Genomic DNA, 14,734 nt, shown 5'->3' with positions numbered 1-14,734 from the left:
GTTTGGGTAGTCTGTTTTCAAATCAATTAAGCTGGAAAACTCGAAAAAAAACCGATTGTTTTTGAAAGTGATTGAACGTATTGGTTATAAATGAAAGGGATCCTAATATTTCAGAACTCTTCTGCACGACTCAAGGCGCCGAGTCACAAGAGACCGCTCGCCGGTGCTCCACGTCTGTATGAAGGGGTAACAAAGTGTCACCAACAATTTTATCTTATGTCAGAAGACTTGCTTCACTCAGTTGATAACCAGGTTAAGTGATAATAAACATATATAAAAATCAGTATAATTATCAATTATTTGATACCAGGCATAAATTTCGAATCACAGACAATTCTTTCCCAAATAATAGTTTGTCAAAAATTCTTCGTGAGAAATATCATCTATAAAATTTCTTCGGGAAACGTTTCTTGCTTAAAATTTGTTTCATTATAAAATAGTTTTGGGAAAAAATTTTCTGGACTATTATTTTCAAGAGAAATATCATCTATGAAATATATATATTCAGTTATTAAAATCAAATGTCCCAGCGAGAGCCGAAGTTCCATACATTCTGGAAGTGAAGTAATTTTAAGCTCAAACTTGAGGTAGACTGTAGAGCAGTTTGGCTGGTTGAGTCGTTGACTGATTTTGGCGTATAAAAGCGTGTGCATTCTACTTTAGTCGGTAGATCAACAAACAATAAGTTGTTCACTCCCTCTTGTCTGCATTTATAAAACGAATCATCCTCTTTATTTTATCTTCTAATTAATATTCTAAGATTTTTTGTTATATAAAGAGCATATAGAGTTCTGGAAACAAAAGAACATATAAAGTTCGTGCTATAACATATAAAGTTCCTGTTATAACTTATAAGCAGATATAAGCTTCCTTGAGAAAAGAAAAGAATCGTGCGGAACTAGGGACCGAGCCAGGTTTATAAGCAGAACAATAAAGATATTAATGATTAATTGATAATTATGTTTAATATTATTTATAAATGATAAATTATATATAAATTTGGATAATCAGAGATATTATTTATGATACTCCAATGTTTTTATGTACACCATAGAATTTAACTCTTATTTAATAAATGTATATAATTTTTTGAATTTCTATTTATGTAATTGTATTAATTTAAAAACATAATAATCATAAGCAAATGAATATAATTAGATTTTTAAATTCATAAAAATTTTAAGCACATCACTGATTTTAGCACTTTTTCATAATATATTTATATTTATATTTTTGAGGGATTAAAGTTAAAATATTTAATTACAATATATTTTTAAATATCAAATTTTCAACAAAATATATAGAATTTATAACTAATTTTGTGTTGGATCCAGAGTTTGGGGTGATAGTCACACCTGCCGCCCATCCCCTACGTCCCGCAGAAGCAAACGTTGTAATGTCAAACCGTTCTCAACTTGTCATTGCCGAGAATCTAAGACCAATGTGTAAACCACTTTACATACAAAGAAAGTGCCAAGTCTCTTAGAAGCGTATGGTCGACTAAAGAATTTGTTAGACAATCGTTACCTCATTTTCATCGGCCTCTTTTCTTTTCACAAACTTTTACAACCAACTCTCGGGAGCTTTTATTCACAAAAAAACTATTCCATCTGTTCCAGGTTGTTTACATTCGGCATAGAGAATTATTTTAAAAAATTTATAAAATATAATCATATAAATTATTTTAAATAATTTAGAATTTATGAAATAATAAACAAACGAGCGGAATGAGAAAGTAATAATTATCAGGTTTGGCTTGTGTGTGCTCACATGCTAAGATCTAAATTTGATGTATTTAGCATGTGTTCATGGGCACACAGTAACCCAATAGTTATTTACTAGGAAAACGTGGCTTATTTTAGTCGTTGTATATTCCATTCCAAATCACTGAATTCCAAATCTACGCTGTTTTTCATTAGATGTAGTTGACGCATGTTTGCTTAATCAATGCGGCTGCTAGGGGGTGCTCTGTGGTGGATACAACAGCTCATGTAGTATATATTCTTGGGGTTAATTATCAAGTTGGTCACTGAAGTGGGCTTAATGTATCAAGTTGTTCACTGAACTCAAAGCGGTATCAAGATAGTCACTGAAGTGACTATAAATATCAAACAAGTACTTGAAATATAAGTTCAAGCAGTATAAATATTATTTATAAAATTTTACACATTATTTTTGAATGTTACCAAAACCAAGTAAAATGTTATGACTTCTAATATTTATGATAATATATTTAGATTTTTTCAAGTTTATTTATTATTTAATTTTAATTAAAACAAAGAAATAACTATATAATAAAATATAAATAATAAATAAATTTGATAAAATATAAATATATTATTTTAAATACTAGAAATCATAACCTTTTAGTTGGTTGTGGTAACATTTAAAAATAATGTGTAAAACTTTATAAATAATATTTTTATTGCTTGAACTCATATTTCAATGTGCTTGTTTGATATTTATCGCCACTTTAGTGACCATTTTGATACCGTTTAGAGTTCAGTGATCAACTTGATATATTAAGCCCATCTCAATGACCAACTTGATAATTAACCCTATATTCTTGTAATAAAGAATCACATTATTTTGTATGTATAAATCCAATATCAATCGAGTCATTTCACTTGACTGTCACACAAATTTCCTATGTTATGTAACTAGAAATTCACAGATTAAATACAAATCAATGTCGAATGTATTAGCTATTGTTTGTGCATTGGGTTTCGCTCGAAAAAATTCGCAGGTCGGAGCTCGAATCCACTGTTCAGAGTTGACATCACCGGAAAATCTTCTTGAACTGGACTGTGATGTAGCCCTATAGTGTACCACAACACTATGTCTTCATTTGTTATCTTTCTGTCCCTGCACAACATTCACAACCATGACTCCGGTTAGTACTAAATCGTCCTACCGCGAGTAACAAGGGTACTGACATAGACTTCAGTCCCGACTAAATCATCCTATCTTAAAAAAACAAGGGTACTGACCTAGACTTCAGTCCCGACTAAATCATCCTATCTTGAGAAACAAGGGTATTAGCATAGACTTCAGTCTCGACTTACATTTGAAAATCGATAGAAATTTTTATATGAAAATATACTAGTCCCCGGGTCCTTTACTACTGGTACTATTTTAACAATCTAAATCCAAGTAAAATAAAAAAGAACAGAAAAGTTCAGCTAAATACAAGTGTTTTTTGAACAAGAAAACTTACTTGCTGCTCCAAGCTGCTAATCCATCGTCGCCCTGGCTCCGATCAGCATAAAAACCACCAGCCCATCTCTCAGATTTGTTATAGCTAGTAACCCAAATTTGATACTTCGTATAAGCAGCACGAATCTGCGGATAGTCATCATCGGAAAGTAGTGAGGCTGCTGGCTGTCCTGTGATCAGGCCATAGCCTACATTGTTTCCCAGCTTGGTTTTCTTATTTGGATTCACTATCGCAAATTCAGTTGGATGTGATCCGAGGTTGATCCTGGCCTCTGCCTCAGTTTTCGCGGTTTCTGTCACAACCCTCCAGTAACTCTTCCTAGGAGAATGCTTTGCCCTCATCCTTTTTAAATTGCCTTTGACAAATGAATTTTTACTTCCATCGATATCAAGGTCAAGATAGTAAGTCAGAAAGTGATCATGGTTGTTTGCTATCGTGTTGTCTGCGACAAGGTTACCATAGATCTCCTCAAATATCTGATTTTGATTTGTGTATGGCACACCTTTCATTTCTACCACACCTGATAGGCCTACCTGTTAACCATCGCAGAAAGAATCCAAGTACACATTCCTATTATTTGATTGTTCCGTAAAAAACTTAAAATTGTAATAAAATATCTAGAACTGCCTCAATCATCAAAAAGTCTTAGTTGGAGACACTTACATTGAGTTTTATAGCACCATTTTGTTTGAACTCCCAATCAAGAATATAATCATAATTTCCAACAGTAGCCACCATTCTAACGACTAAAGTAACTTCTGGTTGGCCACTTGTTATCTGCAAAGCCAGAATTTAATATCAAGACTCTGCAAAAATAACAAACTATTGAAACTTTAAAGGAGCTTCTAACAGCTTATTTTTACCACTTTTCCTGGAACACCGATTTCAGTATGTCTCCAGGCGATATCACCAGCATAACGCTGGAAAATGCATATTGCATTTGGGACTTGTTGTGGCAGTCCATCTCCTCCAGCCATGTAACCATCCATATACACTGCATTGCTTGGACAATCTGTCAGTGGAATTAGGCTAGAAGCAGATCTTCCAAACCCGAACTCGCCAATATCCATAAATGTCCTGTAATACCATTCAATTGTTGGATCCATGTATGGAACAAAGGTCTCAGAAACATGACCTCTATAGAGCACATTTCTGAATTTCTTCGTTTCAAGATCAAGTATTGAAGCTGTTGATATAATTAGCCCTGCGCGAGCATTAAATCCAACATGGAATTTCCAGTTAGCCCATCTAACCTCGTGTTCATTGATAGTGAAGCCAGCATCTGTTGCATTGCATGGTACAGAAGTAGACCCTTGACCTGATGCTCGAAAATCTGTGCCTTCTGCTTTTGGTAGAGGCGTTCTGTATCTATCTACATATTGAGTAATTTGCAATGGCTCCATACCTACTAAGATAGTCAATCCTCCAATAGGCCTGGCAAATATGCTAGTAGTTCCTCCGCGATAAAAACATGAGACTTTGACAGCTCTGCTTCTTACATGCTCACCAAACCAACCAATTGTAAAGGGAAGACATGTGACTTCAGACAAATTTAATCCTCTTCTTGAAATTGAATCTTTAAATTTCGGATACTTTGAGGGTAATCTGGCTGCTTGGAAAAGCTCAATAGCAGTCCATGGAGGGTAACCATGACCAGTATAAACATGGTCTGATGTAAGTGAACTAGTGCCCAAGTCTACAATGAGTTCATGAGTCTCACCTTTAGCGCGAACCACAACCTTAGCTCGACGATGAGGAAAAGTCTCATTCCCTTTTCGAGAAGACATCCATTTGAGGACATCATGTTTCTCTGGTTCATCAAGATCTAAGAAATGAAATGTTATGTTGGGGAAGTAAGGAGCAAGATGAGACTTTTGAATAACTAGCCTCACTTGGTTAATTTCTGTAGGGGTGAGAGGATCCAGAGGATGGTTAAGGCCATAAGAAGTTAAAAAGAATTGCAGTAACACCACTAAATATAGGAATGGTATTTTCATCAAACCTGTAATATCAAAGTAGAAAGATACAAAAGCTGTGATTCCAAAAACTGTTCGAAAATATATATTGTATCAGACTTCTGCACATGATCATGAATGCTTCTATTAACAATAAACTTGGGCTTCCCATATTACCCATTCTTACAAGTTTTGCTTCTGAATGAGTCAATTACAGCCTATCAAACTTTAAAAAATTTAAGTTGGTTACTATATTTTAAGCCCTTAGCTTGCCTTGTAATCACAGATTTCTTGCCAGTTCTGTGCCTTTAGTACTCTTTACATCAACTGCAGAGACCCTTTATTGCTGCAATTCTATGGACCAAACATCATAAATTTAATTTAGACCCAGTTGGGTCACAAATTTACCAATACTTTTAAGTATTCAAGACCAGTTCTATCTTCTCTTAAATTCTACTTTTCCAGAAATAATGTACATGGCTTGGTTTCTGTGTACATTCATGCTTCAAGCATTAAGGAGCAGGTCAAAACCCCAACTTGCAAGTTTACTAATACAAATCAACCAAGTCATGAATTTATATGTTTTAAACTATCTGCCCTCTTCACACAAAGAAAAGGCCATACTTTGAGCCCTGAATTTTGCTCAACCAAGAAAATGACTTGCCAGCAGCAGCTCGAATGCGCCACTTGATGTGTGCATGATTGCAGAATCTTCTTGATAAGACCATGATATAAACAAAAGTGTACTATAAACAAGATGTCCTTCTCAAACTTCCTATTTCTGCCGCTATTGCGTTGACTAATTAAACAAAGAGTTGGTCATGCTAATGGCCAATTGTCACAAGATACAACCACTGAATTTGTCAAACACAGTTTTAATGATCTCATCAACTCTCCACAGCTAAAAGTCGGCTAAGTATACTTATTGTTTATTAGTCAGCTAATGTATAGTATTAGTATGCTCTATTTCTAAATGCATTTCTTGTATTTTATCAAAGTCAAAAGAATTTATTTGCTATGGTACCTGAGGGTCCATGTAGCAAGGTGGTCAGCTCTTCAAGTCTGGAATCTGATCAGCAAATAACTCAGCTACCCAACCTTCAGACTCCAGTGACTGTCACCCACAGATTATATTCAGAGAAGGGTCCCCATTCTTGAATCACCATCTAATAACAGAGTAAAAGACCCAGCTCTATATACCCCACCTTTGATTTCGTGTTGAGATCAGATGTAGAACTAGCTGTTCTCCAAACAACATTCAAATAGTCCTTTTTCTTGGGGAGATTTTGCTTGTACAGTTAGTAGTTAGCCGGCACAAAAAAGTTGGTATCACCAGCCACATTAAGATCAATAGGGTAAATTAGCCAAACCTGCAATTTGAAGATTTAGATCAATGTTCATCGTGCTTCACGTTATAGCTTGCGTAAATCAAGAATTGCTTACATGACAAGAAACATACGAAAAACCTGTTTCACAAAATAAAACTCATCCAGATTCTAATGTCAGAGTACATATGGCCTAGAGGTCATAAGTGTATCACTAGATTCTCCTAGAATTTCATGCTAATGAAATCAAGCTAACTGCATTAAGAAATCCGTCTGATCTAATGATAAGATTAAATAATGAACAGGCATGTGCTTAATATGAGAAATTACTGATATGATAAATAGTTATGGTCATTTGATTAATCCACTTATCTTGACCATTAGACATATCCAAACTCAGAGCCAAAATGTAAAAAACTGGTTTTGATCACTCATTTTTACCTTTGACCGATATTAAGAAATGTACCTGTTCCCAGCATTGAAGATTCTGCACATGATGTCTCTGCTTCTCTGTGACGCTCATTAACACAAACTACGCGTGATGTTCTACAGGTATCTTACTGAGTCCAGTGTAATAACCACCGCTGATTGTTGCATTTCCTATACATCGATTAGTGGTACAAGTGACACTCACAGAGACTGAACCCCTTCTCCTAAGCATCCAGGGAAGTCCTCTAAACCATTCATCACTTATATCCATGCAAGGCGCAAAGAACTCTCATACAGATCCTTAATAAACGACGACACATCAAAAACTGTTGCTAAAGATTTCAATGGACAAGCTCTTGTGTCGAAGCTAGTAGATGAAATGAAACTCCCAGTTAGGCCACCTACATTACATAAGATATATGTTGCTACTTACTATTATCTTTTTCGCCACAATATAATATGTGATGTACATATTAACATTAAAAACACTACTAGAAGTCATTTCTTAGTAATATTTTTGTCCCGTATCATTACCAAATTACTACAATACAATTTCCCTCACTACATGTCACTGATATTAGGTGTTAGTATGATAATAGTACCTGAATGTGATATTCATTGCAATCAAGATGAGCAGTAGTAGTCACACCCTTAAAAGGCTATTAGACTCCAAGTACGTAATCGCAGTTCCATGACTTCTATCAACCTGTTAGAGTGTTAGTACTTCATCCCTCTCAAGTACATAAAAGCTTATTCATGACAATGGAGTATTTTCTCTGACATGAATCAGTGTGCGTGGATAGCTAAGATGATCATGAGTTTCCTGATCAATTCGGGCAACGAAGGATCAGCAAAGGGGGTTCTAAAACTGATGGTTTGCTGATTATAAAGAGAAACTTGTTGCTCTGACAGGTTCAAGTAAGCCAACATAGTGAGATAGTAGACTGTGGAAAGGACCGAGAATCCGAGATTGGATTTCTGACAGTGGCTTCAACCTGGATGAGCAATGAAAGGTTGAGGTAAGATACAAGATGGTGATGATCAAGGCAGAAATTAGAGAAAGAAGCAGAGACCATGATTGAATAAGTACAAGAACAGCGAAGGTGTAGGAGGTGTAACAGGATTCATGTAATTCATATAAGAATAGTGTGAATATGTTATTGGTTTATGTAGATTGTAGAATCATATTCTAATAGACATTTTTGTCTTGCTCTGCAGACATGTTTGAATGTTAGATTGTTAGTTAATAACCTAAGCAGGATTCCTTTACCCAAAGAAGAAGGATTCTTTTACCAAAATAAGAAAGATTCTTAGTTAGCAGCGGGTTCATGAGAGCAGATCAATGAGGATTTGTCAAAAAATTGGTTTAGGGAGATAAATTTGATAGTTGAAAAGTACTTGAATAAAATTCTGTCTACAAATTTGTTTTTTAATTGGGAGATTAATGAATATATTAAACAACAAAAATGTCTTCTCACATTTATAGGGAGTCATTTTTTCAAATGGTCTCTTGTTTGTTTTTTTTAAAGTTTTTTTAGAACCCTTAAGCATCAATATGCTGTGGATAGCGAGTGAGACTTGAGAGTTTGCATAATACTATCTCCCGTTAGCTCAGAAACTCGGATTCGACTCTCACTCACCCGGAGAAGTATTCGAACGCGATTTAATGAGACGAGGACTAGACATATAAAGCAATTCAATGAAATGTATAAATGGACTACTCTGGGAAATGCAATAATACTGAAACATATTAGAAATTGCTATTAAATTGAAGAATATATTGCAGAATAATACAAAGCAAAATATAGAAATTGTTTTGAACAACTGTCAGGGTAAAGAGGTGAAGCTTCCAGGCCACCCATTAGGCATATATGCAATTTGAACAGTCTTTAGAACATTGTTCTATACTAAGCGACTAGAGCCTAATCAAAGGAAGAAAAAGAATTGTCTGCCAGTCCCTCTTGCAGTGACAACGATGATCACCTGTTCATTTCCGTGGTATTCCTTAACAGAACTGCGAAGGTCTCCTTCTAAAATTTCTTCGCTTTTGAAAGACATAGTTGGATAGTGAACTAGTTACAATTATGACCTACAAAACTGGAAAGGATGAAAGTAAACACCAGCAACTTAGCAAATATTTTCCAGAATCTACTAAATTGACCTGGTCATCTTCGTCACGCACATGATGAATCAGGTGCAAGCATTTCATGGGAAATTGACATAACCCTTAAATCCTTAATCTCAGACAGTCACCACAAAAGCCCTCGTCCATATTAAAAGTCAAAGTTTAACATTAGGCCACAAACAATCTAGTAACCTGCCTTCTTAGTTCTACAAATGAATAACAAGTTTTAAATTCTGATTAAAGAGTTGCTATAATCCCTGTAATTAAGGAACAGGTAAGACGTAGCAAAAATATCATTACAGTTTCATAGAATACCACTGGCAACCAGGCTCATTGATGGAGTTTCCAGCTAGAGATTGATGCCCCAGCCAATGCTTTTATTGATGGAGTTTCCAGCTAGAGATTGATGCCCCAGCCACTGCTTTTTTTAAAAGGACTAGATTCAGAGAAGAACCCAACATGTTGAGGTAAAGTGCTAGCCTTTACAAAGATGTTCGCAACAACTTTACAAAGACAGCTTAGAATGACATATGTATTGTGAAGAATCTTACATTAGTCAAATAACTTGACTTGTCTGGACATGACAATTCACAATAGAAAAAGGATTGCCAGTGACTGTGTCATTGTCCGGGGATCATCTAATTTTGAAGTCCCTTTTACCATAAAATGCTTAACATTCAGTTCACCATAAACTCTACCACAAGAATAATATGTCATTAACTATTGAAGGCGGATGCTCTTGTTGAGCAAAAAGGAAAAACAGGGTGTATGCTCCGACAACTAGTGGGAGGCACAAATGTAGAATCTATCTACTTGAATAAGAACCACTTTGCCTCGAAGAAATCTAAGTTTCCAGCTGACAAATTATCTATAGGAATTTCTTTATTTTTCAGGGTCATGACTGTCCAGTCAATATATGTAATTCATTTAGGATTTTTCCTAGAGCACTAGTAAGATACCAAATGACAATTCATCGGTCTTCATTTATGATCCAATCTCAAGCAAATTACACAAGTATTATGAGTGTAAATATATCTTGAAATATGTAAAAACTGTATAAAAGTTATAGGTATAAAAGTAATGTTTTCCATAAGCCAAGTGAAGCAAACAAGCAAAAAATTTTGATAAAGTAATATAGTATGATACCATTTCTACTATAATTCAACCATCTCCACATCAGCCGAGTAGAAAAAACACATCATTTATCAAGGAGGATCTGCTAATCATTTTTCCAAGCATACAAGGTCAGAGCAAAACCAGGATCAGATGACTTAGATTCTCTATTACTCTGTAAACAAGGCCAAGGGGGTTCAGAGGGGTCCAACGTCTGACTAGCCCATAGCTTCTCAGTCCTCGAACAAGTTTGAAACATGAAAATTGCACTCCCTAAAGATGTGCCAAATAACCAATTATAAACATCCCAGAAAACTTCAACAGGCAGCCCATCAACCAAAATGGTCTGGTTCCCACGAAATGTCCATCGTAGATGCTTTACCTGCATCACCATCTTGCTGTCTAAACGAACAACAAGGCGCGGGTCACTGATTCCAGTGGTCTCACATTCAATCACAAGGTGATGAATTTGCCCATTATCAGAAAACTGAACCCTGCTTTTATACACCCTCTTCCCAAATATATGTTCCCTCTTCGAAACAAAAGTCGAACCAAACAAAGAAGGAACTGCATTAGCTTTCTTAATCGCTTCTTTCACCATATCTCCAACCAACAAAACCATCTCTCCCTTACACACAACTCCAACATAAAACCCCTCTACAGGCTGTGAACCAGCCCCATATTTCGCCGAAGAAAGGTCCCAATAAATATCAATTTTAGCAGAATTCACTTGCAAACACTTGGACCCTTTTCTCTTATAAAACAAAGAAGGCTTAACATCAACTCTACAAACACAATGACCACCTAAATCATCAATTTCAACCCCTAGACAATACCCCATCAAATTCTTACTCCAACACAGTATTATCAAACAAGACTTGCCAAGTAATCTACACTGATATATACAAGTCACCATATTTTGCGGAGCTTTACTAAAACTAACACTTGAATAAGAATTATCAGCAACCTGAACACCATTTTCACCAAAACAAGATGGAAAGTCCCTCATTTTAACCAAAAATCAAGATATATCAAGAAACCAAGGTAAACCTCAAAACATGAAAAAAAGCGAAAAGGGTATGTGAAAACTCACCGGAATGAGTCAATGGAGGAAGAAATAACAAGACCCATTTTGAGAAAAGAGGGGGAAGTGATCTTGTTGTGAGGTGTTAATTGACTAGAGGTTGAAATGGGGAGATTGTTTTTAAAGGGGTAGGGGCTGAAATTGAAAAAGGAGACTAGTAAGCAAAGACAGAGACTGATGCTTGCGATTTGGGGTAATTTTGGCGTAATTTTTGGGGACCAGCAAGAACAACAAGATTGGAGAGAGAATGAATAGTCATTAGTACGTACATTCTGTAATGACTCGTAGAATAATACTACTGTCCCTCTTTAAATAGATGACTCGTGTATTATATCCGATTCCAATTTTCTTTTCATACATTTTCAAGAATTCAAATTCGATTTTAAAATAAACTTTAAATAATCACCAGACATTATGTGGCATTTAACACATTGTAACTTTCTGAAAGGAAAGGAATTTTATTTTTTTTACGAAAAGCTGAGGATTTTATTAATGAATCAAATCCATCTCAATACAATACTGAATAATGATAGGGATAGATCTCCTATGAAAGGTACGATCTGAGTAAGTATGCGACTCCCTAGAAAACTGGTAGGCTATCGTATAATTCAATAAAAAGAAGACATATAGGAGCAACAAAAATAATCGAGTCGAACAAATATAAAACAAATTATATCGCCAATTAGGTACTGTTTGGGGTTGCTGTTGCAGACAGCAACAGCAGCTTTTTGCTGAAAAGCAGGTGAAAAACTGTTTGATAAATCTAAAAACAGTTTTTCTGAATAGCAGCTTTTAGTTTAAAAGCTGCTTTTAAAAAAAGCAGGTCCTTCCATGCTTTTGGAAAAAGCTGTTTTCAGCTTTTGCAGGAAGTTGTTACAAATTTCACTATCAAACCTCATCAAAAAAATTATTATTATTTATCATAACTCAAAATAAGCAAATATTAAAAAAAATTACCAAACAGTTATCTGAAATCTACAACAGCACTTTTTTTACCAGCACTTTTTCTGACCGCACAGCAATTTTTAACAGCACTCCCAAACAGACCCTTATACCTCCGTATGGCATGCAATGCATATACTCCACAAAAATGTGGAACCGTGTGCAACACAAAAAATGATATGTCAATGTCCAGTGTCCACACTCCACAGTCCATAACACTAGCAATATACTCCCTCCGTCCCTCCCATTTCTTATTGAATGGGTTGGGCACGGAGGTTAACAAATATGAATAAAGTAGTTGAAAAGAGAAAGAAAAGTGGGTGAAGTGGTGGGACCCACTGATTTTTAATGTATAAAAGGGAGATAGTGGAGTAAAAGTAGTGTGAAAAGGAAAGAAAAGTGGAGAAGTGGTGGGACCCATTGACCATATTTGGTAAGTTTTGAAATATAAAGAATTGGATGAGAGACCCAAAAAAAAAGTGTAAAGAAATGGAAGGGACGGAGATATAGGCTGATACTTCTATAGAAATACTGTACTATAGTTAAGTCATAAGCAGAATCCTCATCTCTCAACTAATCTCGCACATCATTTGTCTTTCCATGCTCTGCTCCTCATCATTGCAATGATTAAATAAGTATCGTAAAAACTAAGATTAAATCATTTTGCTTCCTTGTAATGGATAAACTATGGCTAGAACGTTTAGTTTTGACTTTAATTCTGTTCTTGAATGAAAGATTACATTGAATGCAAATTGGCTGACATAAGAATTCGAAATCAAGAGGAACGTCATAGATGGTCAGACATAAATCAAGATGTCCATGTAATTTAATGAGCAATGTTATTTTTGGATCGCTTGAAATGAAAAAGAAATTTGCAACAGAATTTTGTAGATTTGCACTTCTTCACTTTGTCAACAAAAGTAGAATTATAGATTTACATGACAAGTCCTCTGATTTAACCAGTAACAGAAGCCGCAAGAATCGAATTGTGGCTACTTCAATGGCGGACTCTGCTTCAATAATTTTGGTCTCCATGATATATCCCGAAATTCTTTTAATATGAAATATATTACGACTGGATCATTTTTTTTTGTCGAAACGGGTCCTTTTATATTTCATAATTTTTGTGAGTAGTAAATATTAGTGAAACGCTCGTTCAGTTCATTATGAGTAGTAAGGGCTCATTTGTTAAATCTGAATGACAGTTTCTGAATGATTAAATTTTTAGATGATAAAAATTTTCTGAATGATAATGTAGATATATTATGTGATATTTAATTATTATTATGTTTGTTAAGAAATTGAATAAATAGTTATGCAATGCTATAATTAAAATCCTTTGTTATAATTAACTTCTTGCAAGAAGATTTAACGAAATTGAATAACATAGTTCCATGATAATATTTATGAGGTTCTTTTGATTAAAATTACTTGTTGTAAAAATGAAAAAATAAATCACGTATTTATATATTTAATTTAAAGTAAAATTTTAATGAAAAATAATGCTCAAGCTCTAAATTGAGCACAAGGAAAGAAAAACTAATGGGCATCGCATCACTCGTGACTGTCCTGGATCATCCACTTGCTTTCTATGCTCCTGCCATTTAGCTAAATTTTGGTGTCGTCCAGTAAAATTTTGTGTCATCCAGCTAAGTATTAGTTTGACAAATGATCTGAATAGCAGGTGTCGTTCAGTTTGATACCATTCCCCTGTTAACAAATGAGGCCTAAATAATAGTGAAACGCTCATTCATTTATTCCAACATCAATATACTTATATAAAGGGGAAGCGAGGGGCGTGTATGTGGCGCCTCTCACATCGCTTCGATCAAAAACTAGAACTACTTTTTTTAGTTTTGGGTATATTAGAAGCAAGTTTCACGAATTTGATTTTGTTTCAGATTATTTATGGAATATGGTAGCTTGAAAGTTTTAATCTGATTTTGTTTCAGATTATTTAATTATGGAAAAGACAGATTATTTATGGAATATAGTAGTTTGAAAATTTTAATCTGATTTTGTTCAGATTATTTAATTATGGGAAAGGGTAGCAAACAACTTGAAAGTTTTAATCTGATTTTGTTTCAAATTATTTAATTATGGAAAAGACAGATTATTTATGAAATATAGTAGTTTGAAAATTTTAATCTGATTTTGTTCAGATTATTTAATTATGGGGAAGAGTAGCAAACAAGTTTCTCTGCACCTATAAATACCCGTATAAATCGTAGGGTTTTAGATCATCTAAACATAATCTCCTCTCTCAATACCGCAAACATACCTATTTCTGGTGATAGCTCTCTTACTCGATTTTTAAAGGAGAAGCGAGGGGCGTGTAGGTGGCGCCTCTCACATCGCTCCGTTTTATTTTTCTAATTTTCTGAAATTTTTGGATGAAAAATATCAAAAATTAAAACTACCTTTCTCTTGCTCGATTTCTAACTCGGATGTGCCGTTATTCTACAACAATAAGTGAAGGTTGTTTATACAGTATTAAAAAAATAAAGGTTGTTTCAAGCAAAGGTAGTTATAGAACGTTATATT

The 14,734-nt window shown here is 34.7% G+C and overlaps 2 protein-coding genes across 5 annotated transcripts; both read right to left on the bottom strand.

Annotated features, from left to right (window-relative positions):
* Nucleotides 1-2,562: 2,562 nt before the first annotated feature.
* Nucleotides 2,563-8,019, bottom strand: LOC108197671 (primary amine oxidase 1). 3 transcript variants are annotated; one of them, XM_064083124.1, is made up of 8 exons: nt 7,529-8,019; nt 6,964-7,327; nt 6,378-6,542; nt 6,197-6,286; nt 4,081-5,219; nt 3,881-3,994; nt 3,218-3,750; nt 2,563-2,865 (listed from the first exon to the last, which is right to left on the bottom strand). In XM_064083124.1, the coding sequence occupies exons 5-8, from the start codon at nt 5,212-5,214 to the stop codon at nt 2,706-2,708; spliced, it is 1,941 nt and encodes a 646-aa protein (XP_063939194.1). In that variant the 5' UTR covers nt 5,215-5,219; nt 6,197-6,286; nt 6,378-6,542; nt 6,964-7,327; nt 7,529-8,019; the 3' UTR covers nt 2,563-2,705. The 3 variants fall into 3 exon arrangements, with proteins under 3 accessions (XP_063939194.1, XP_017220848.1, XP_017220847.1); XM_017365359.2 differs by having other exon boundaries at nt 6,197-6,542; XM_017365358.2 differs by lacking the exons at nt 6,197-6,286; nt 6,378-6,542; nt 6,964-7,327; nt 7,529-8,019 and having other exon boundaries at nt 4,081-6,156.
* Nucleotides 8,020-8,746: 727 nt separating this feature from the next.
* LOC108197598 (uncharacterized) lies at nt 8,747-11,532 on the bottom strand. Of its 2 annotated transcripts, XR_010286415.1 has the most exons (2): nt 10,198-11,532; nt 8,747-9,469 (listed from the first exon to the last, which is right to left on the bottom strand). XR_010286415.1 is itself a non-coding variant. In XM_017365254.2 (1 exon), exon 1 carries the CDS (start codon nt 11,171-11,173, stop codon nt 10,271-10,273), a length of 903 nt encoding a protein of 300 aa, XP_017220743.1. In that variant the 5' UTR covers nt 11,174-11,532; the 3' UTR covers nt 10,015-10,270. The 2 variants fall into 2 exon arrangements, 1 of the variants encoding a protein (XP_017220743.1); XM_017365254.2 differs by lacking the exon at nt 8,747-9,469 and having other exon boundaries at nt 10,015-11,532.
* Between the last annotated feature and the right edge of the window lie 3,202 nt (nt 11,533-14,734).

This window comes from Daucus carota, chromosome 8 (assembly GCF_001625215.2).
Source record: "Daucus carota subsp. sativus chromosome 8, DH1 v3.0, whole genome shotgun sequence".
Taxonomy (NCBI): domain Eukaryota; kingdom Viridiplantae; phylum Streptophyta; class Magnoliopsida; order Apiales; family Apiaceae; genus Daucus; species Daucus carota.
The sequence above is the reverse complement of the archived record's forward strand: the minus strand, read 5'-3'. Positions and strand labels throughout refer to the sequence as shown.

Coding starts and splice junctions, on each gene's coding strand:
- LOC108197671 (XM_017365359.2), bottom strand. CDS start 5,214: ATGAAAATACCATTCCTATATTTAGTGGTGTTACTGCAATTCTTTTTA. Junction 3,995..4,080: donor TCGGTGTTCCAGGAAAAGTG/GTAAAAATAAGC, acceptor CTGGCTTTGCAG/ATAACAAGTGGCCAACCAGA. Junction 3,751..3,880: donor ATGGTGCTATAAAACTCAAT/GTAAGTGTCTCC, acceptor GATGGTTAACAG/GTAGGCCTATCAGGTGTGGT.
- LOC108197598 (XM_017365254.2), bottom strand. CDS start 11,173: ATGAGGGACTTTCCATCTTGTTTTGGTGAAAATGGTGTTCAGGTTGCT.